The sequence below is a fragment of the Halichoerus grypus genome, chromosome 2 (assembly GCF_964656455.1).
Source record: "Halichoerus grypus chromosome 2, mHalGry1.hap1.1, whole genome shotgun sequence".
In the NCBI taxonomy this organism is placed as follows: Eukaryota; Metazoa; Chordata; class Mammalia; order Carnivora; family Phocidae; genus Halichoerus; species Halichoerus grypus.
The window spans coordinates 83665250-83681829 of NC_135713.1; the positions used below are offsets into that span (position 1 = coordinate 83665250).

The following is a 16580-nucleotide window of genomic DNA, read 5'->3' on the forward strand; positions in this document are numbered from 1 at the left end:
AAACAACAAGCAGCTAACTGAATAATTTTCCTTTCCTTTTAAAGTAGGTTCCACACCCAGCGTGGAGCCCAATGTGGGGCCCAAACTCATGACCCTGAGATCAAGACCTGAGCCAAGATCAAGAGTCAGACACTAACCCAACTGAGCCACCCAGGTGCCCCCCTTTATTTTTTTTTCCTAGCACAGTGTAGGTTACATACTCAGTTGGAAAAGAAAATTAATAAGTTCACTAACACAAATGACTTCTCTATATCATTAGAAAGTGAGGGGGAAGATAAACTACGCTTAACAAAACAACATTGGCAATCTTTGATTTAGATAAGAAAAACTCTAAAGAACTGCTAGATTCTTTTGCTATCATCAAACTGGACCAAAGATCTTATCTATCCACACAATATTTAAATGTTTGTATGTGTATAAACATATGTAATGTTTGTATATGAATATGCATACCCAGCAAAATTATCTATCGACATCCCTTAAGAATAGGATATACTGGGGGGAGGGGGAAAGATGGCGGAGGAGTAGGGGACCCTATTTCAACTGGTCCCCGGAACTGAGCTGGATATCTACCAGACCACTCTGAGCACCCATGAAACCAGCCTGAGATGTAAGAAGATCTGGATCTCTACAAACAGAATATCGCAGGCAGTTGGTTGTGAGGTACGAAGCGGAGAGCCGTGATCCTGCGGGCAGATATCGGAGGATAAACGGAGGCGGGAGGGTGCCTGGATGTGGGGATCCTACACCGCCGGTGAGGGACAGCCTCGCGCGCTGCAGATGGGGCACAGACTCGCAGACCGGTAGCGTCGGGAAAGAACTTTAGGGCAGCCCCCGGGGTGGAGGACCAGACCGGCGGGGTCGCGCGCACGCGAACCGCAGCCCCCCGGACAGAAACCCGGAGCGACGGTCGCGCGCACGCGAACTGCAGCCTCCGAGATGGAAACCCGGTGCGCCGGGGTCGCGCTGGTGAACTGCAACCCCCGAGGGTGGAAACCCCGAGTGGCGGAGTCGCACGCCCGCGAACTGGGAGCGGCTGGCGGTTTTAGAAGCACAAAGGGCAGAGACGTGCCCCGACCTGGAGGCAGGACTGGGAGCGCTGCGGAGGGGCGCACAACCCAGGACGCTGCAGTTTATAGCAGCACGGACAGAAACGGAGACAGTGTGGCCTGGAGAGCTCACTGAAGAACAGACTGAGGTCTCTCTGCTCTGAGGCAGAGGGTTGGAAAAGGTCTCTTCTGCTCTGACTCGCAGACGAGGCGCGGAAAGCCGCCAGGGAAAGGCGCCAGAGAACAAAAGCCCCAAAGACTGATTCCCGCTGAGCCCATCCCCCGCCACAGGGGCGCAGGGCAACTCCGCCCAAACAGGGTTGCCTGAGTAACAGCGCGGCAGGCCCCTCCCGCAGAAGACAGGCTGGGAAAACAAGAGGCCAGCAACCCTAAGGTCCCAAGAAAACAGGTGCATCTTGCTTGGGTTCTGGTCAATAATTTCGACTCTATACATTCCCTCAAACACCCATCAACAGAATGACTAGGAGGAGGAGCCCCCAAAACAGAAAAGACTCAGAGATTATGACTTACGCTGCAGATTTACAAATGGATGCAGATATAACCAAGATGTCGGAGATGGAATTCAGGCTAGCAATTGTGAAGACAATGGCTAGAATGGAGAAATCAATTAATGGCAACATAGAGTCTCTAAGGGCAGAAATGAAAGCTGAATCGGCAGAACTTAAAAATCCTATCAATGAGATCCAATCCAATCTAGATAATCTAACAGCTAGGGTAACTGAGACAGAAGAGAGAATAAGCGACCTGGAAGACAATATAATAGATAAAAAGGGAAAAGAGGAGGTCAGGGAAAAACAACTCAGAATCCATGAAAATAGAATCAGAGAAATAAGTGACACCATGAGGCGTTCCAATGTCAGAATAATTGGAATCCCGGAAGGAGTGGAGAGAGAGAGAGGACTAGAAGATGTATTTGAGCAAATCGTAGCTGAGAACTTCCCTAATCTGGGGAATGAAACAAACACTCGAGTCCTAGAAGCAGAGAGGACCCCTCCTAAGATCAAGGAAAACAGGCCAACACCCCGGCATGTAATAGTAAAACTTGCAAATCTTAGAACCAAGGAAACCATCTTAAGGGCAGTTAGGGGGAAGAGAGTCCTTACGTACAGAGGGAGGAACATCAGAATAACGTCAGACCTATCCACAGAGACCTGGCAAGCCAGAAAGGCCTGGCAAGACATATTCAGGGTACTAAATGAGAAGAACATGCAGCCAAGAATACTTTATCCGGCAAGGCTTTCATTTAGAATGGATGGAGAGATGCAGAGCTTCCACGACCGGCAGAAGTTGAAAGAATATGTGACCACTAAGCCGGCCCTGCAAGAAATATTAAGGGGGGTTCTATAAAAGGAGAAAGACCCCAAGAGTGATCTACAACAGAAATTTACAGGGACAATCTACAAAAACAACGTCTTCACAGGCAACATGATGACAATTAATTCATATCTTTCAATAATCACTCTCAACGTGAATGGCCTAAACGCTCCCATAAAACGGCACAGGGTTGCAGATTGGATAAAAAGACAGGACCCATCCATATGCTGTCTACAAGAGACTCATTTTGAACCTAAAGATACATCCAGACTGAAAGTGAAGGGATGGAGATCTATTTTCCATGACAGCGGACCTCAAAAGAAAGCTGGGGTAGCAATTCTTATATCAGACAAATTAGATTTTAAACTAAAGTCTGCAATAAGAGACACAGAAGGACACTATATCATTCTTAAAGGGTCTATCCAACAAGAAGATCTAACAATTGTAAAGATCTATGCCCCCAACATGGGAGCAGCCATCTACATAAGCCAACTGTTAACCAAAATAAAGAGTCATATTGATAACAATACGTTAATTGTGGGAGACCTCAATACTCCACTCTCAGCAATGGACAGATCATCTAAGCAGAAAATCAACAAGGAAACAAGAGCTTTGAATGATACATTGGACCAGATGGACCTCACAGATATTTACAGAACATTCCACCCTAAAACAACAGAATACTCATTCTTCTCGAGCACACATGGAACTTTCTCCAGAATAGACCACATACTGGGTCACAAATCAGGTCTCAACTGATACCAAAAGATTGAGATTATTCCCTCCATATTCTCAGACCACAATGCTCTAAAACTGGAACTCAATCACAAGAAAAAATTTGGCAGAAATTCAAACACTTGGAAGCTAAAGACCACTCTGCTCAAGAATGTTTGGGTCAACCAAGAAATCAAAGAAGAACTTAAACAATTCATGGAAATCAATGAGAACGAAAACACATCGGTCCAAAATCTATGGGATACTGCAAAGGTGGTCCTAAGGGGGAAATACATAGCCATCCAAGTCTCACTCAAAAAAATAGAAAAATCCCGAATTCACCAACTAACTCTACACCTTAAAGAACTAGAGAAAAAGCAACAAACGACGCCTAAGCCACACATCAGAAGAGAAATAATTAAAATTAGAGCAAAATCAATGAATTAGAAACCAGAAACACAGTAGATCAGATCAATGAAACTAGAAGTTGGTTCTTTGAAAGAATTAATAAGATCAATAAACCACTGGCCAGACTTATCCAAAAGAAGAGAGAAAGGACCCAAATTAATAAAATTATGAATGAAAGGGGAGAGATCACGACTAACACCAAGGAAATAGAAACAATTATTAGAAATTATTATCAACAACTATATGCCAATAAACTGAGCAATCTGGATGAAATGGAGGCCTTCCTGGAAACCTATAAGCTGCCAAGACTGAAACAGGAAGAAACTGACAACCTGAATAGGCCAATAACCAGTAAGGAGATTGAAGCAGTGATCAAAAACCTCCCAAAAAACAAGAGTCCAGGGCCTGATGGATTCCCTGGGGAATTCTACCAAACATTCAAAGAAGAAATAATACCTATTCTACTGAAGCTGTTTCAAAAAATAGAAACAGAAGGAAAACTTCCAAACTCATTCTATGAGGCCAGCATTACCTTAATCCCCAAACCAGGCAAAGACCCCATCAAAAAGGAGAATTTCAGACCGATATCCCTGATGAATATGGATTCCAAAATCCTCAACAAAATCCTAGCTAATGGGATCCAACAATACATTAAAAGGATCATCCACCACGACCAAGTGGGATTTATCCCCGGGATGCAAGGGTGGTTCAACATTCGCAAATCAATCAATGTGATAGAACACATTAATAAGAGGAGGGAGAAGAAACATATGGTCCTCTCAACTGATGCAGAAAAAGCATTTGACAAAATACAACATCCTTTCCTGATTAAAACTCTCCAGAGTATAGGGATAGAGGGAACATTCCTCAAGCTCATAAAATCCATCTATGAAAAACCCACAGCGAATATCATCCTCAATGGGGAAAAGCTGAGAGCCTTTCCCTTAAGATCAGGAACACGTCAAGGGTGCCCACTCTCACCACTGTTGTTCAACATAGTACTAGAAGTCCTAGCAACAGCAATCAGACAACAAAAAGAAATAAAAGGTATTCAAATTGGCAAAGAAGTCAAACTCTCTCTTTTCGCAGACGACAGGATACTTTATGTGGAAAACCCAAAAGACTCCACCCCTAAATTACTAGAACTCATCCAGCAATTCAGTAATATGGCAGGATATAAAGTCAATGCACAGAAATCAGTTGCTTTCTTATACACTAACAACGCAACTGTAGAAAGAGAAATTAAAGAAACGATTCCATTTACAATAGCACCAAAAACCATAAGATACCTCGGAATAAACCTAACCAAAGAGGTAAAGGATCTATACTCTAGGAACTACAAAACACTCATGAAAGAAATTGAAGAAGACACAAAAAGATGGAAAAATATTCCATGCTCATGGATCGGAAGAATAAACATTGTTAAAATGTCTATGCTACCCAGAGCAATCTATACCTTCAATGCCATCCCGATCAAAATTCCAATGACATTTTTCAAAGTGCTGGAACAAACATCCTAAAATTTGTATGGAATCAGAAAAGACCCCGAATCGCCAAGGAGATGTTGAAAAAGAAAAACAAAGCTGGGGGCATCACGTTGCCCGATTTCAAGCTATATTACAAAGCTGTGATCACCAAGACAGCATGGTGCTGGCACAAAAACAGACATACAGACCAATGGAACAGAATAGAGAACCCAGATATGGACCCTCAACTCTATGGTCAAATAATCTTTGACAAAGCAGGAAAAAACATGCAATGGAAAAAAGACAGTCTCTTCAATAAATGGTGCTGCGAAAATTGGACAGCCACATGCAGAAGAATGAAACTCGACCATTCTCTAACACCATTCACAAAGATAAACTCAAAGTGGATGAAAGACCTCAATGTGAGACAGGAATCCATCAAAATCCTAGAGGAGAACATAGGCAGTAACTTCTTTGACAACGGCCACAGCAACTTCTTTCAAGATACATCTCCAAAAGCTAGTGAAACAAAAGCAAAAATGAACTTTTGGGACTTCATCAAGATAAAAAGCTTCTGCACAGCAAAGGAAACAGTCAACAAAACAAAGAGGCAACCCACAGAATGGGAGAAGATATTTGCAAATGACACTACAGATAAAGGGCTGGTATCCAAAATCTATAAAGAACTTCTCAAACTCAACACCCAAAAAACAAATAATCAAGTCAAAAAGTGGGCAGAAGAGATGAACAGACACTTCTCTGAAGAAGACATACAAATGGCTAACAGACACATGAAAAAATGTTCATCATCATTAGCCATCAGGGAAATCCAAATCAAAACCACACTGAGATACCACCTTACACCAGTTAGAATGGCAAAAATGGACAGGGAAAGAAATAACAAACGTTGGAGAGGTTGTGGAAAAAGGGGAACCCTCTTACACTGTTGGTGGGAATGCAAGTTGGTACAGCCACTTTGGAAAACAGTGTGGAGGTTCCTCAAAAATGTAAAAATAGAGTTACCCTATGACCCAGCAATTGCACTCCTGGGTATTTACCCCAAAGACACAGATGTAGTGAAAAGAAGGGCCATATGCACCCCAATGTTCATAGCAGCAATGTCCGCAATAGCCAAACTGTGGAAAGAGCCGAGATGCCCTTCAACAGATGAATGGATAAAGAAGATGTGGTCCATATATACAATGGAATATTACTCAGCCATCAGAAAAGATGAATACCCAACTTTTACATCAACATGGATGGGACTGGAGGAGATTATGCTAAGTGAAATAAGTCAAGCAGAGAAAGTCAATTATCATATGGTTTCACTTATTTGTGGAACATAAGGAATAACATGGAGGACATTAGGAGAAGGAAGGGAAAAATGGGCGGGGGGAATTGGAGGGAGAGATGAACCAAGAGAGACTATGGACCTGAGAAACAAACAGGGTTTTAGAGGGGAGGGGGGAGGGGGGATTGGTTAGCCCGGTGATGGGTATTAAGGAGGGCACGTACTGCATGGAGCACTGGGTGTTATATGAAAACAATGGATCGTGGATCACTACATCAAAAACTAATGATAGGGCGCCTGGGTGGCTCAGTTGGTTAAGCGACTGCCTTCGGCTCAGGTCATGATCCTGGAGTCCCGGGATCGAGTCCCGCATCGGGCTCCCTGCTCGGCAGGGAGTCTGCTTCTCCCTCTGGCCCTCCTCCCTCTCATGCTCTCTGTCTCTCATTCTCTCTCTCTCAAATAAATAAATAAAATCTTTAAAAAAAAAAAAAAAAAAAAAAACTAATGATATATTGTATGGTGACTAACATAACATAATAAAATTAAAAAAAAAAAGAATAGGATATACTTTCCAAATTACTGGTTTATTTCTCCACTAGCCAAATATTAATACTTTTTGCCATGAAATCTCTGAAAAATGTTCATAACTTTTGTATCTACGTGTCTGTCTCTGTCTTCTCTACAGATAAATCTCAACAAAACCAAATGTTCACCACACATTAATTAAATCAGTTATTAGGTTGTTAAGCTTCCTTTTTTTCTATTTTCCCACCTAATGCTAGCTGCAACTGTTACTTTTTTTTACTTTTTGTTGCTCATCTCTATTGATTCCCACACTGCTGTCCCTCTCCTCTCAGCATGGTGCCTCCTGGTTATTGCTACTAATAAGCTAAAGGCAGGAAAACAAAATTGTCAAGCCTGAAAAGTTTTCTCTGTTGAACAAAAGTCAATACGAATCACCTTACAGAACACAAGGTCTGTGTACTGGGGGAAAGGATTTCTTCCAGAGGGATGCGGTTGCCAGGAGACCAGCCTCCAGAAAATCAGAGTGTTAACCCTGAGAGGTTCAATAGCCACACACGGCTATCTACATTTTATTTAATTAAAATTAAACAGAATGAAAAATTCAGCTCCTCACTTGTTCCAGTCCTATTTCAGGGGCTCAATAACCAGAGATGTGGCTAGTGGCTATGTTACTGGACAGGGCAGAACATTTCGATCATCGCAGCAAGATCTATTGGAGAGTGCTGTGTTAAACTGTCCTGAGTCAAAGCAAAAAAAGAGTACGCTGTATTTCAGAATAATTTTTATTAAAAATGCTAAAATGAGATGGTTTGGGAGCTCAAAGTACGATGTTGACTTACATAGTCACAAGAACACCTAATTATTGGAGGATGTCAGATCAACAATGTATATTCATTTATTTATTAATGTAACAACTAGTTATTGAGAAACTGCCATACATCAGTGGCTGTGTTGAGCAATGGAGACACAGTGTTCAAAAAGGTAGTTACTTACTACCCTACTGCCCTTGTGTCTATATTTCTAGCTGTATATTCTCCCAGACACAGACTGGTTTATGAAAGGTCAGAGGACATAATTCTGGGCAAAGAGATGTGCAGGAAAACATTCTGGGTGGTTTTCAGGAAAGTGTTCATTGCTCTTAAAACATGATCCAAATAAGTGCCTTTCCTTTGGCAAGCCTAGATGTTGTTGTGTGATGCAGAGAGCTGCAGCTAGCTCAAGACCATGTAGGGGCAAGACTAAGAAAACAAAATCTTTGAGGAGAGCAAGACAGAAAAATGAGAAGGGGGTGGGGTCCTGAGGACACCACTGAGGTACTGAATTCATCAACCTTGAACTAAATTTGTTTATTTAAGAAATGTGAGCTGTCTTCTGTTACTTGCAGCCAACTTCATCCTAAATAATACACCTATATGTACAGAGAAACCCAACATTTTTATGCCATGTCAGAATTAAAACTAAGCTCTCTTACTACCCCGCAGTTACCTCTTCAAATGGCTTTAAAAAAAAATTCTTATACATTTTTTTCTATTCTTCATGCTAATAACTACTCTCCCATTTGATAGAATGAAGCTGTTTTGATATACCTTCCCCCATAATCATAATGGTTATTTTAGGACAATGATTACAGTGAATATAAACTTGGTATTTTTGGAAGAAGGTGACACAAAATTTTAGAAGAATCTCTTACTTTAAAAAATAATTTGAAATGAATAGGTGACATCTGGTAAAAGTATTTTTTTTCTGGAAAAACTATCAGATTCTCAGCTTGTAAAACATAAAAGGCATAACTAGAATAGTCTTGCAGTTTAATCAACCTTGGGCAAAAGAATAAGCACGCCTCAGAGGACTTTGGATTATATTGATTTATTTATCCTGTAAGTCTTACTATTTAGCAATTTATGGGCAATTATTTTCTGTTACTTAACTGTAAAACTGACATTATGTTGACATGTATACACTTAGTAATCCATCAAGTAAATAAAGCCATTAGCCATTTATAAAAGGGAAAGCTTTAGTTTGACTAATGTGTTAAATGATTTCTCTACCATGAAAGAACAAAAAAAGGACAAATGACATAAATGTGAGGTCTCTGGTCCATCTCTAATCTCAGCTTAAAAGCCCTCCAAACAAGGAGACTCAGCTGCAAGTGCATCACATAAGACCTAGTTCACATATTGATATTAAAACTGAAATGGATTATGGAATGCTACATGGTCTTGTTCAGATCACAAGGCCACAGGAATTGTATTTAAAGTCAAAATTGCAATGATTCCAATCCAATAGTCTATATTAGTACAGCATCAACAGCTACAGGAAGCAAGGTAGGCTTCTTTGACATTATCCTCCAGATAGTCCTGTCTACCTCAAACCATGTTTGGGTTCCTTAATAATTACACTATAAAATTATGGCATTATCGCATTATCATCAAAGGTTATTTTAAGTTGTATTTCTTCCAAATCACCTCTGAAAGTGAGTTTCACAGTGTTACACCAAGTGCACGGTTATGGTTCACTTGTCCTCTCTATCTTTTTAGCTTCAAAAGATAACCTTTGCTTAATTTCTTGGAATTTGGTAAGCCGGTTTACAACTTTAAAAGCCACAGGTATATACCTTCATCTTTCATTTTTCTAGGCTGAGAATTACTAAACTCTTTGGCCTGTATGCCCATTTCACCCACTTTGATCATTTTCGTTGTTCCGCTCTAGTATAATAACCAGACCTGTAAACTAGAACTGGAACAGATACACACTGTGATCTATCCTGATTTAAATAAAAAGGTTTACTTCCTAATTATGTTGCCACGTTTCATGAAAAAAGCTGGTCAGATTGCTTCCAAATTCAGATGGATATTTGGTGTGGTCTGACATAAATTATAAAATGTGTATGTAAGGGGCACCGGGCTGGCTAAGTCAGTAGAGCATGCAGCTCTTGGTCTCAGGGTCGTGAGCTCAAGCCCCACACTGAAATAAAGAAATATAAAATAAATAAATAAAATGAAATGTGTACGTAAGATACATAAAATTCTCATTCCTAGTTCCTGGGGTCCATCAGAGGGATGGACAATCATCCTCCATGACAGTGGAAACTGAGATACTAACACAGGACTTTATGTCTCCTACTAATCTACAGAACATGCAATATACACTACAATATGCCATGGACAGAGAGGAATAAACCTAATAATTTCAAATATGATTCTAAGTTAAAAGAATAAAAGCAGATACTGATATTTAGGTGTTGATTTTGCAAAAAAAAGATACATTAATTAGCAATTCTTCCAGGAAATATGTTATAGTCCTGCTAGTTTTCTATAGAATCAGGATAACATTCTCTCTTTAGTTTTCAAAACTCTGTATTGATGTATTTAGAACAAGCAAGGGATTTTTGTGGGTCACAGCAGCACTTGGTTTTATGTCTCGATGGAAATATATAAAATTACATCTAGATTTTACTGTAGCATTTTACCTTTTGGCTTTATTTTATATCTATGAAATTTTTGTAAATATATTAGCATTGAAATAAAATAGGATGTCTCCATCTGATTTGGGAACTATGTGGACCTAGAAGAATCTATCAAGCAAGAAATGTTATCCTTATAAAAGATGTTATTAAGAATAAGAAATTATTAACTTTTGCTATTGAATCTGTTAGGTTTAAAATTAAGATAAATTAAGGGAAATGTATAATCTTATAAAATGAAATTATACTGGAAAGATTATAAATAACCAGGACAAAGAATAATAATTAATTACTTGTGTCTACCTCCACAAAAGTTTCATAATAAAGATTATTAGAGGGATTGGTTGCACATCAAATAAAAAAGACACAAATGCAGTGATAATCACATTTACAGACAAAACATTATTAAAGTAGGATATCGAAATGTCTGAGTTTACCATCCTTTTATAGTAATACAATTTAAAATCATTTATTATGGGTGGAGAAACTGAGATATAGAGAAACTAAGTAATTTGCCCCAGGTCCCACACACCTAGCCCTGGCAGAACAAGGATTTGAACCCAGGCAATCTGGCTCCAGAGTCACCCTATACGCAATTCTCTGTATAGGGCATTGTTCATAGAAGCAGCAACGGGCTGTCAAGGATGACCTAGAGCATGGAATGAGTGAGTGTAGGGAATAGAAAATATAGTTGAAGGAATTCTCAGACTCCCACCTACATAATCAACACAGCAAACGAGAATAGTCCTATAGTTCTCAAAAATTAAGGTGTAGGTAAATAATTTGATAGACGTTAATACAATCGAGGTTCCTATTCTTGCCAAAAATGGGGTCTAGATGTAAAAGGTGAAAGACAATTTATTTTTTAACACAGTGGTTGAGTATATTTAGACCTCCCAGGTTGTATGTTTGGTTTTTTAAATGAAAATACAAAATGCTTTGTATATATTATCTCAGACAATCCTGACATTATATTGGAGAACCTGCCTTCTATCTCACCACACTAAGAACTCTATCCTTCCCTGCTATCTAGCTTCCGTCTCACACTATATTTTATATTCCTTATGAGTTGGAACTGTCTTGTTCTTTATTATACCTTATTATGGAATTATATTGTATCCTTTATTATATTCTCATTACTCATTATATCAGTATAAACATCCATTGTATGAAGTAATGAATAAGACAATGTTAAAGTTTATTTTCTCCTAGTACAGATGAATTACAGTATGTTTGCATCTTGCAAACATGGGAAAAACAGACTTTCATTCTTATAGTCAAAATTATTGAGTCAAAAATACCACAACTAACCTGAGACACATATAAATCCAGAAGAGAAAAAAGCTTCATTGTATGAAGACAAGTTGTCGGTCTGGGCGTAGACTGCATACACGGACATGTATGAACAGGCACATTCCACATAGTCTGAAGTGTCCTCGGCCACTTTGCAAAACTGACTGTCAGACAACCAGCTAGGGCAAAAACATAATGGTCACTACCGCTCTTTTATCAACACTTCAGGTATTTGAGATGGCTTTTCAAGTAGAAATAACTTAGTGAACTTAAGTGTTCTTTACTCAAGCATTAAGCAGACCAATTTTCAAGAAAAGACACTGGAGGGAACATCTTGTCCTAGACATGATACAACAGGTTGCACAAGATGCCTTAAGAAGCGGCCTCAATACTCACTAACCCTGCAAACGCATTCCTGACACCAAAGAAGCTGGTCCTCTCAGCAGAGCAGTGCTCATGCCTAATCTGAAGCAAACGCACCCCAGGCTTTCATCAGAAGGCACGCCTCGCTCGCACTGGAAAACCCCAGGAGAGGGACAGAGACACTGCATGTGCACCCTTCACCCTTCCTCATTTCACAGTTCCTTCTATTTCGAACCACGTAAGTTCCTTAAAAGATTTTCCACGTTTCTTTCTTCATCTTTTTTTTTTCTCCTTTGAAGCCAGTTATATTACCTAAATGCTGCCCAGGGTTCTTTCAAATGTTTCTGCTATAAGATCTGGCTTTTAACACAAAACCTTTGTCATGATTACAGCAAATGTAGTGTCCCATGCAAAGCCTTCTGAGCACTCGTCATGGACCACTGCTTGGGGCCTCCTCCCTTTTAGTGCCTCTTGAATCCTTTACTTTTCTAAGGACATAAAACTTAACCCCGACCGCAGAGGCAGGTTTGAAACATTCATTAGGAGTTATGTATTCAGGATGGCACAGTACCTATGTATTAAGTTTAAGATCTGTCACCAGGCATTTGAAATTTCAACTGAAAATTATTTTTTCACAAAGAAAAAGACTAACCAGAATTTTGCTGTTTGGAGGACAGGTGGTTATCCAACAAAGCTGTTAAATGTATTTATAATTTTAGTCTGTGCAGCTAAAAGTCAGAAATAAAGAGAACCAAGTGACCGATTTGGACCCTAAACCCTCTGGGCCAGCAAAGTCTGACCCTCCAGCATTGACTGAGCTCTGGGTAATAGAACAGCTCAGAAACTTGAGGCCAGGTTAAGCCAAGGAGATTCGACAGAAGAATCATTCTCTTCTTCCCATTCCTGTGTATGGTTTAATTCCAAAATGTACTCCAAGCATATGTGGACTAGAATTATAAATCCCTGCTAATCCCTCTAAACACAGAGCATCAGATCCAGAACCATAAACCAGACGGAAGGGGCAAAGAAGATTTCCTTTGCTGCCCAGTAATTTAACCAATAACCACAGAAAGGTCATGTGAACTGAGCAGGAGTCACACTAGGTCCAATGGAAGCAGTAACAGTAAAGAAATAAACAGTGTGCTAAACACATATTTAGTTGTAGTGCTGCACCTGCTACCTGTGCAATACTAGACCATTTCCTACGCTGCTTTGTTGTTTTTATGGCAGAGATTTTTCTCTACTCTGAAGTCTCACCTGAGGCCACCCTCTACGTTCAGTACAGAAACTGTGCTCCATGGCAGTAGAAAGGGGAAGGACTGAATTCTGATTTTAAAGAATTATTAAGTACCTTGCAGCAGCCTGATTCCAAAGGAGACACAGAGACGTCTGGGGAATAATCCTAGGTTCAGCAGCATAAATCCTGTAGAGAACCTCATTGTTGTCTGTCAGCGGTTGTGAACTCTGACCTTTCACACTCAAAGACAGTACCTGCAGTGCCACAAAGAACAGAGAAATGGATGATATTTTAAAATCAATGTCATGACTGAATTCTGAACTTCGATTCATTTTCCTAGTTACTCTAGTCGCTTGGTTAATGCCACTATTTAAATAATTAGCTGACTTATGAATGTGGGGAATCTGACTGGTTTTGCATTGCAAATATTCTACCTCCCCTTCAGTTCCTGAGCAGTCTTCAGCTGACAATGCTCACTTTAACTGTCCAACCTCATCAGGAGTGGAGAATATAATATTATATAATATTAGTGAAGGCTACATTTTTCACTTTCCCCACTGTATATATTTGACTCAATAAAACATGACAGCAATATTTCCAACTCTATTTGAGACTACACATTCTACAAATAGTTCATAAAGATGGGACATGTTTCATAATTAGCTCACCATGTGTAGTCCTCACCACAAATCTGATCAAGTGAATGCATTCTGAGGAGTGTGTCTGCTAAGGAAAAATCTGATTCCAACCACATAATTCTTTAAATGATAGATTACCTTATTTTTCAGGGCATGAAGACTGTTTCCAGTTATAAACCACTGCTGGCTGCTATACTCTGTAAACTGGACTAATTCACATGTACTTTTTCCAGCCATTATTTCTGCATCTGGAACCTCCAATAACCTCTCTGGAACTCGAATATAATCACCTTCTTTTCCTTCAAACTTGTGCCCATTGATTTGCTGAGGATACCAGTGAAGAGCCAGTATGGACAAATACGGGCAACTGTCAAGGATGGTTTTGCTTCTGTAACAGAAAAGCAAAGGCTATGCTAAAATGGCATGCATTTATATACACATATCCACTTATATTTGTTAAAATGCATTACACAGGGGCTCTGTTCTTTATGCAAAACCATGACATTACCAGCCCAGAGATAGCAAAGTTCTTTTGTGGTTAATTGTCATGATTTTTTGCACAGCACTTACTGCATCCTTTTGCCTGATTCCCCCTTGTAATCTAAAACATGGGTTTTAGAAAGCTGTTTCACGGATATCAGATACAATCTGTGGCTATAAAATGTACTTTTTTGTGTTAGTCACATCAGCATTGGTGGAATAGGTTGAGGAAAGGGCACACCACTAAACTGAAACCTCTGCTTTATTTAAGAATACCATCTTATATACCTACAGCATGTTTTCATCAAGAGTTTACCTACATCAGAGCATTTCGAATCTAACCATGTGATTTGTAAGACAAACAGCCTAGAGCTAGGATCTTCACCTTTTCAACAGCTCTGTTTCAAACACTGTAGGCATAAGATTCTGTGCTCAGTGAAAGTGCTTCCAAACCTCAGTGTGTGTTGAAATCACTTGGAAGTGTGTTTAAAAATACAGATTTCTAGATCACACCCCAGACTTACTAAATCAGAATCCTTGGCTGGAGAGGAGGCTAGGAGTTCTACAAGTCTTATTTTTTTAACCAGTCCCCCAAGGAATCTGATAAATCTTGTCTTGAACCCATCATGTTTGTGAACAATGAAGATATACAAAGATAAATTAGATCTGAAACATGCCTGAAAAAGTTTGGAGAATATTAGGATGTTAGGATAAAAATTATGCATTAAATGTTAAAAGTTATATAGGCCACAACAGACAGGGAGTATTATAATTAAATCATGAATCTAAATGATACCTTGTCAAAATCCCTAACCTGGGAAATGGAGCAGAGAATTTTAAATGGAAAATCTGAGGAAGAAAAGGAAAGGGGAAGGGCTTTTTCCTCTAGTTAAATCCTCTCTCTAAAAAAAAAAAATCTTCCATGGGGCACCTGGGTGGCTCAGTCAGTTGAGGTTCTGACTCTTGGTTTGGGCGCGGGTCATGATCTCAGGGTTGTGAGACTGAGGAGTGGGTCAGGCTCCCACTCAGCATGGAGTCAACTTGAGATTCCTTCCCCCTTCCCTCTCCTTCTCCCTCTGTTCCTTCCCCCACTCACTCTCTCTCCCTCTCTGTTTCTCAAACAAATAAATAAAATATTTTTTAAAAATCTTCCATAACTTTACCACATTTGAATCAGTGCCTTCAAACATCTATCTTTAATCCAGCCATTCACCCAGGCTCTAGACCCTTGCTGTCCAAGATTCCTCCTAAAACACCTCAATCCGTAGAAGCCACCCACACCTTCACAATAGCTCACCAAAAACTCATCTCTTAATCTCCCCGTCCAGCCTCCCACATCTTCACTGGTGACTCTAAGCTCAAAGCTGCCACTCCAGCACACCCTGACCAGGTACAATGTGAGTGAGACCAGTGAAGCTCAGCCACATGGCTGCGTACCCTTCTCTGCACTCCCCTGGAGTCTACTGAGACTTAGCCCATCAGTGCCATCCCGGACTCCAGTACCTTGGCAGACTGAGACCAATCTAACATGCATGGTGACTCTACCCAGCCTTGACACTAGTGGACCAAATTCCTGGCCCCTCTCACTGGCAAATGACTACACTCTCCCTGACACTGTAAGCCCCTATGTATCCACCATGCCCTTCCATCACACTCACTTTGATCAATCCCACAATGTGTTTACATCCTGGCTGAAGTGAGGGGGAGAACCCCACATGAATATGTAGACCGGCATCACTACAGATCCAGTGACCGACTACGGCTGTGCCCTCAGTGCCACTTGACATGACACTGTTTTTACTTGGCTTCCAAGTAATCGCTCTAGATGTCATCATTCTCCTCAACATCCCTGCTCAATTCCCAAATCTTTCACTCTCAGCAGCTGCCCCTGAATACTGCTTAAGATAATATATAAATAACACATATCAGAATGGCCACCAACTTTAGAGTTTTCCAACTTAAAAAAAAAACAACTGCTGATCGCTCTCTTATTTTCTATGTTTGTCTCCTATATGATAATTCTACCACTTAACTGTTTTCAAGCTACCATCCTCCCCAAGTTCATGCCTCAGTTTCAGCCCTCATGTTACCTGAACAATTATTCCCTGTGTAGTCTCCCTATTTCTCGATTTATTCTATTCTTTAACCTTTAACACTGTCCTCAACATGATGCCTCTAAAATCCTGAGTCTGATTCTCTCTCACACATATGAATCCTACCTGGCTTATTCTATGTTCAATCTTTAAAGGCTGATGATCTCCCCAAACACACCGTACTATTCTTGGCTGACTGCCATTGCACGTGCAGTTTCCTTTCCC

The 16580-nt window shown here is 40.2% G+C and overlaps 1 protein-coding gene across 1 annotated transcript in view; it reads right to left on the bottom strand.

The window, feature by feature from the left end:
* The window catches only part of ADGRV1 (adhesion G protein-coupled receptor V1), a 506902-nt gene that overhangs the window by 274597 nt on the left and 215725 nt on the right, over positions 1 to 16580 (bottom strand). Inside the window, exons 81-83 of the mRNA XM_078067071.1 lie at positions 13921 to 14170; positions 13259 to 13398; positions 11563 to 11723 (exon numbers count right to left, since the gene is read on the bottom strand). Coding sequence (XP_077923197.1) covers positions 11563 to 11723; positions 13259 to 13398; positions 13921 to 14170 — 551 coding nt within the window. The remainder of the gene's footprint in view (positions 1 to 11562; positions 11724 to 13258; positions 13399 to 13920; positions 14171 to 16580) is intronic.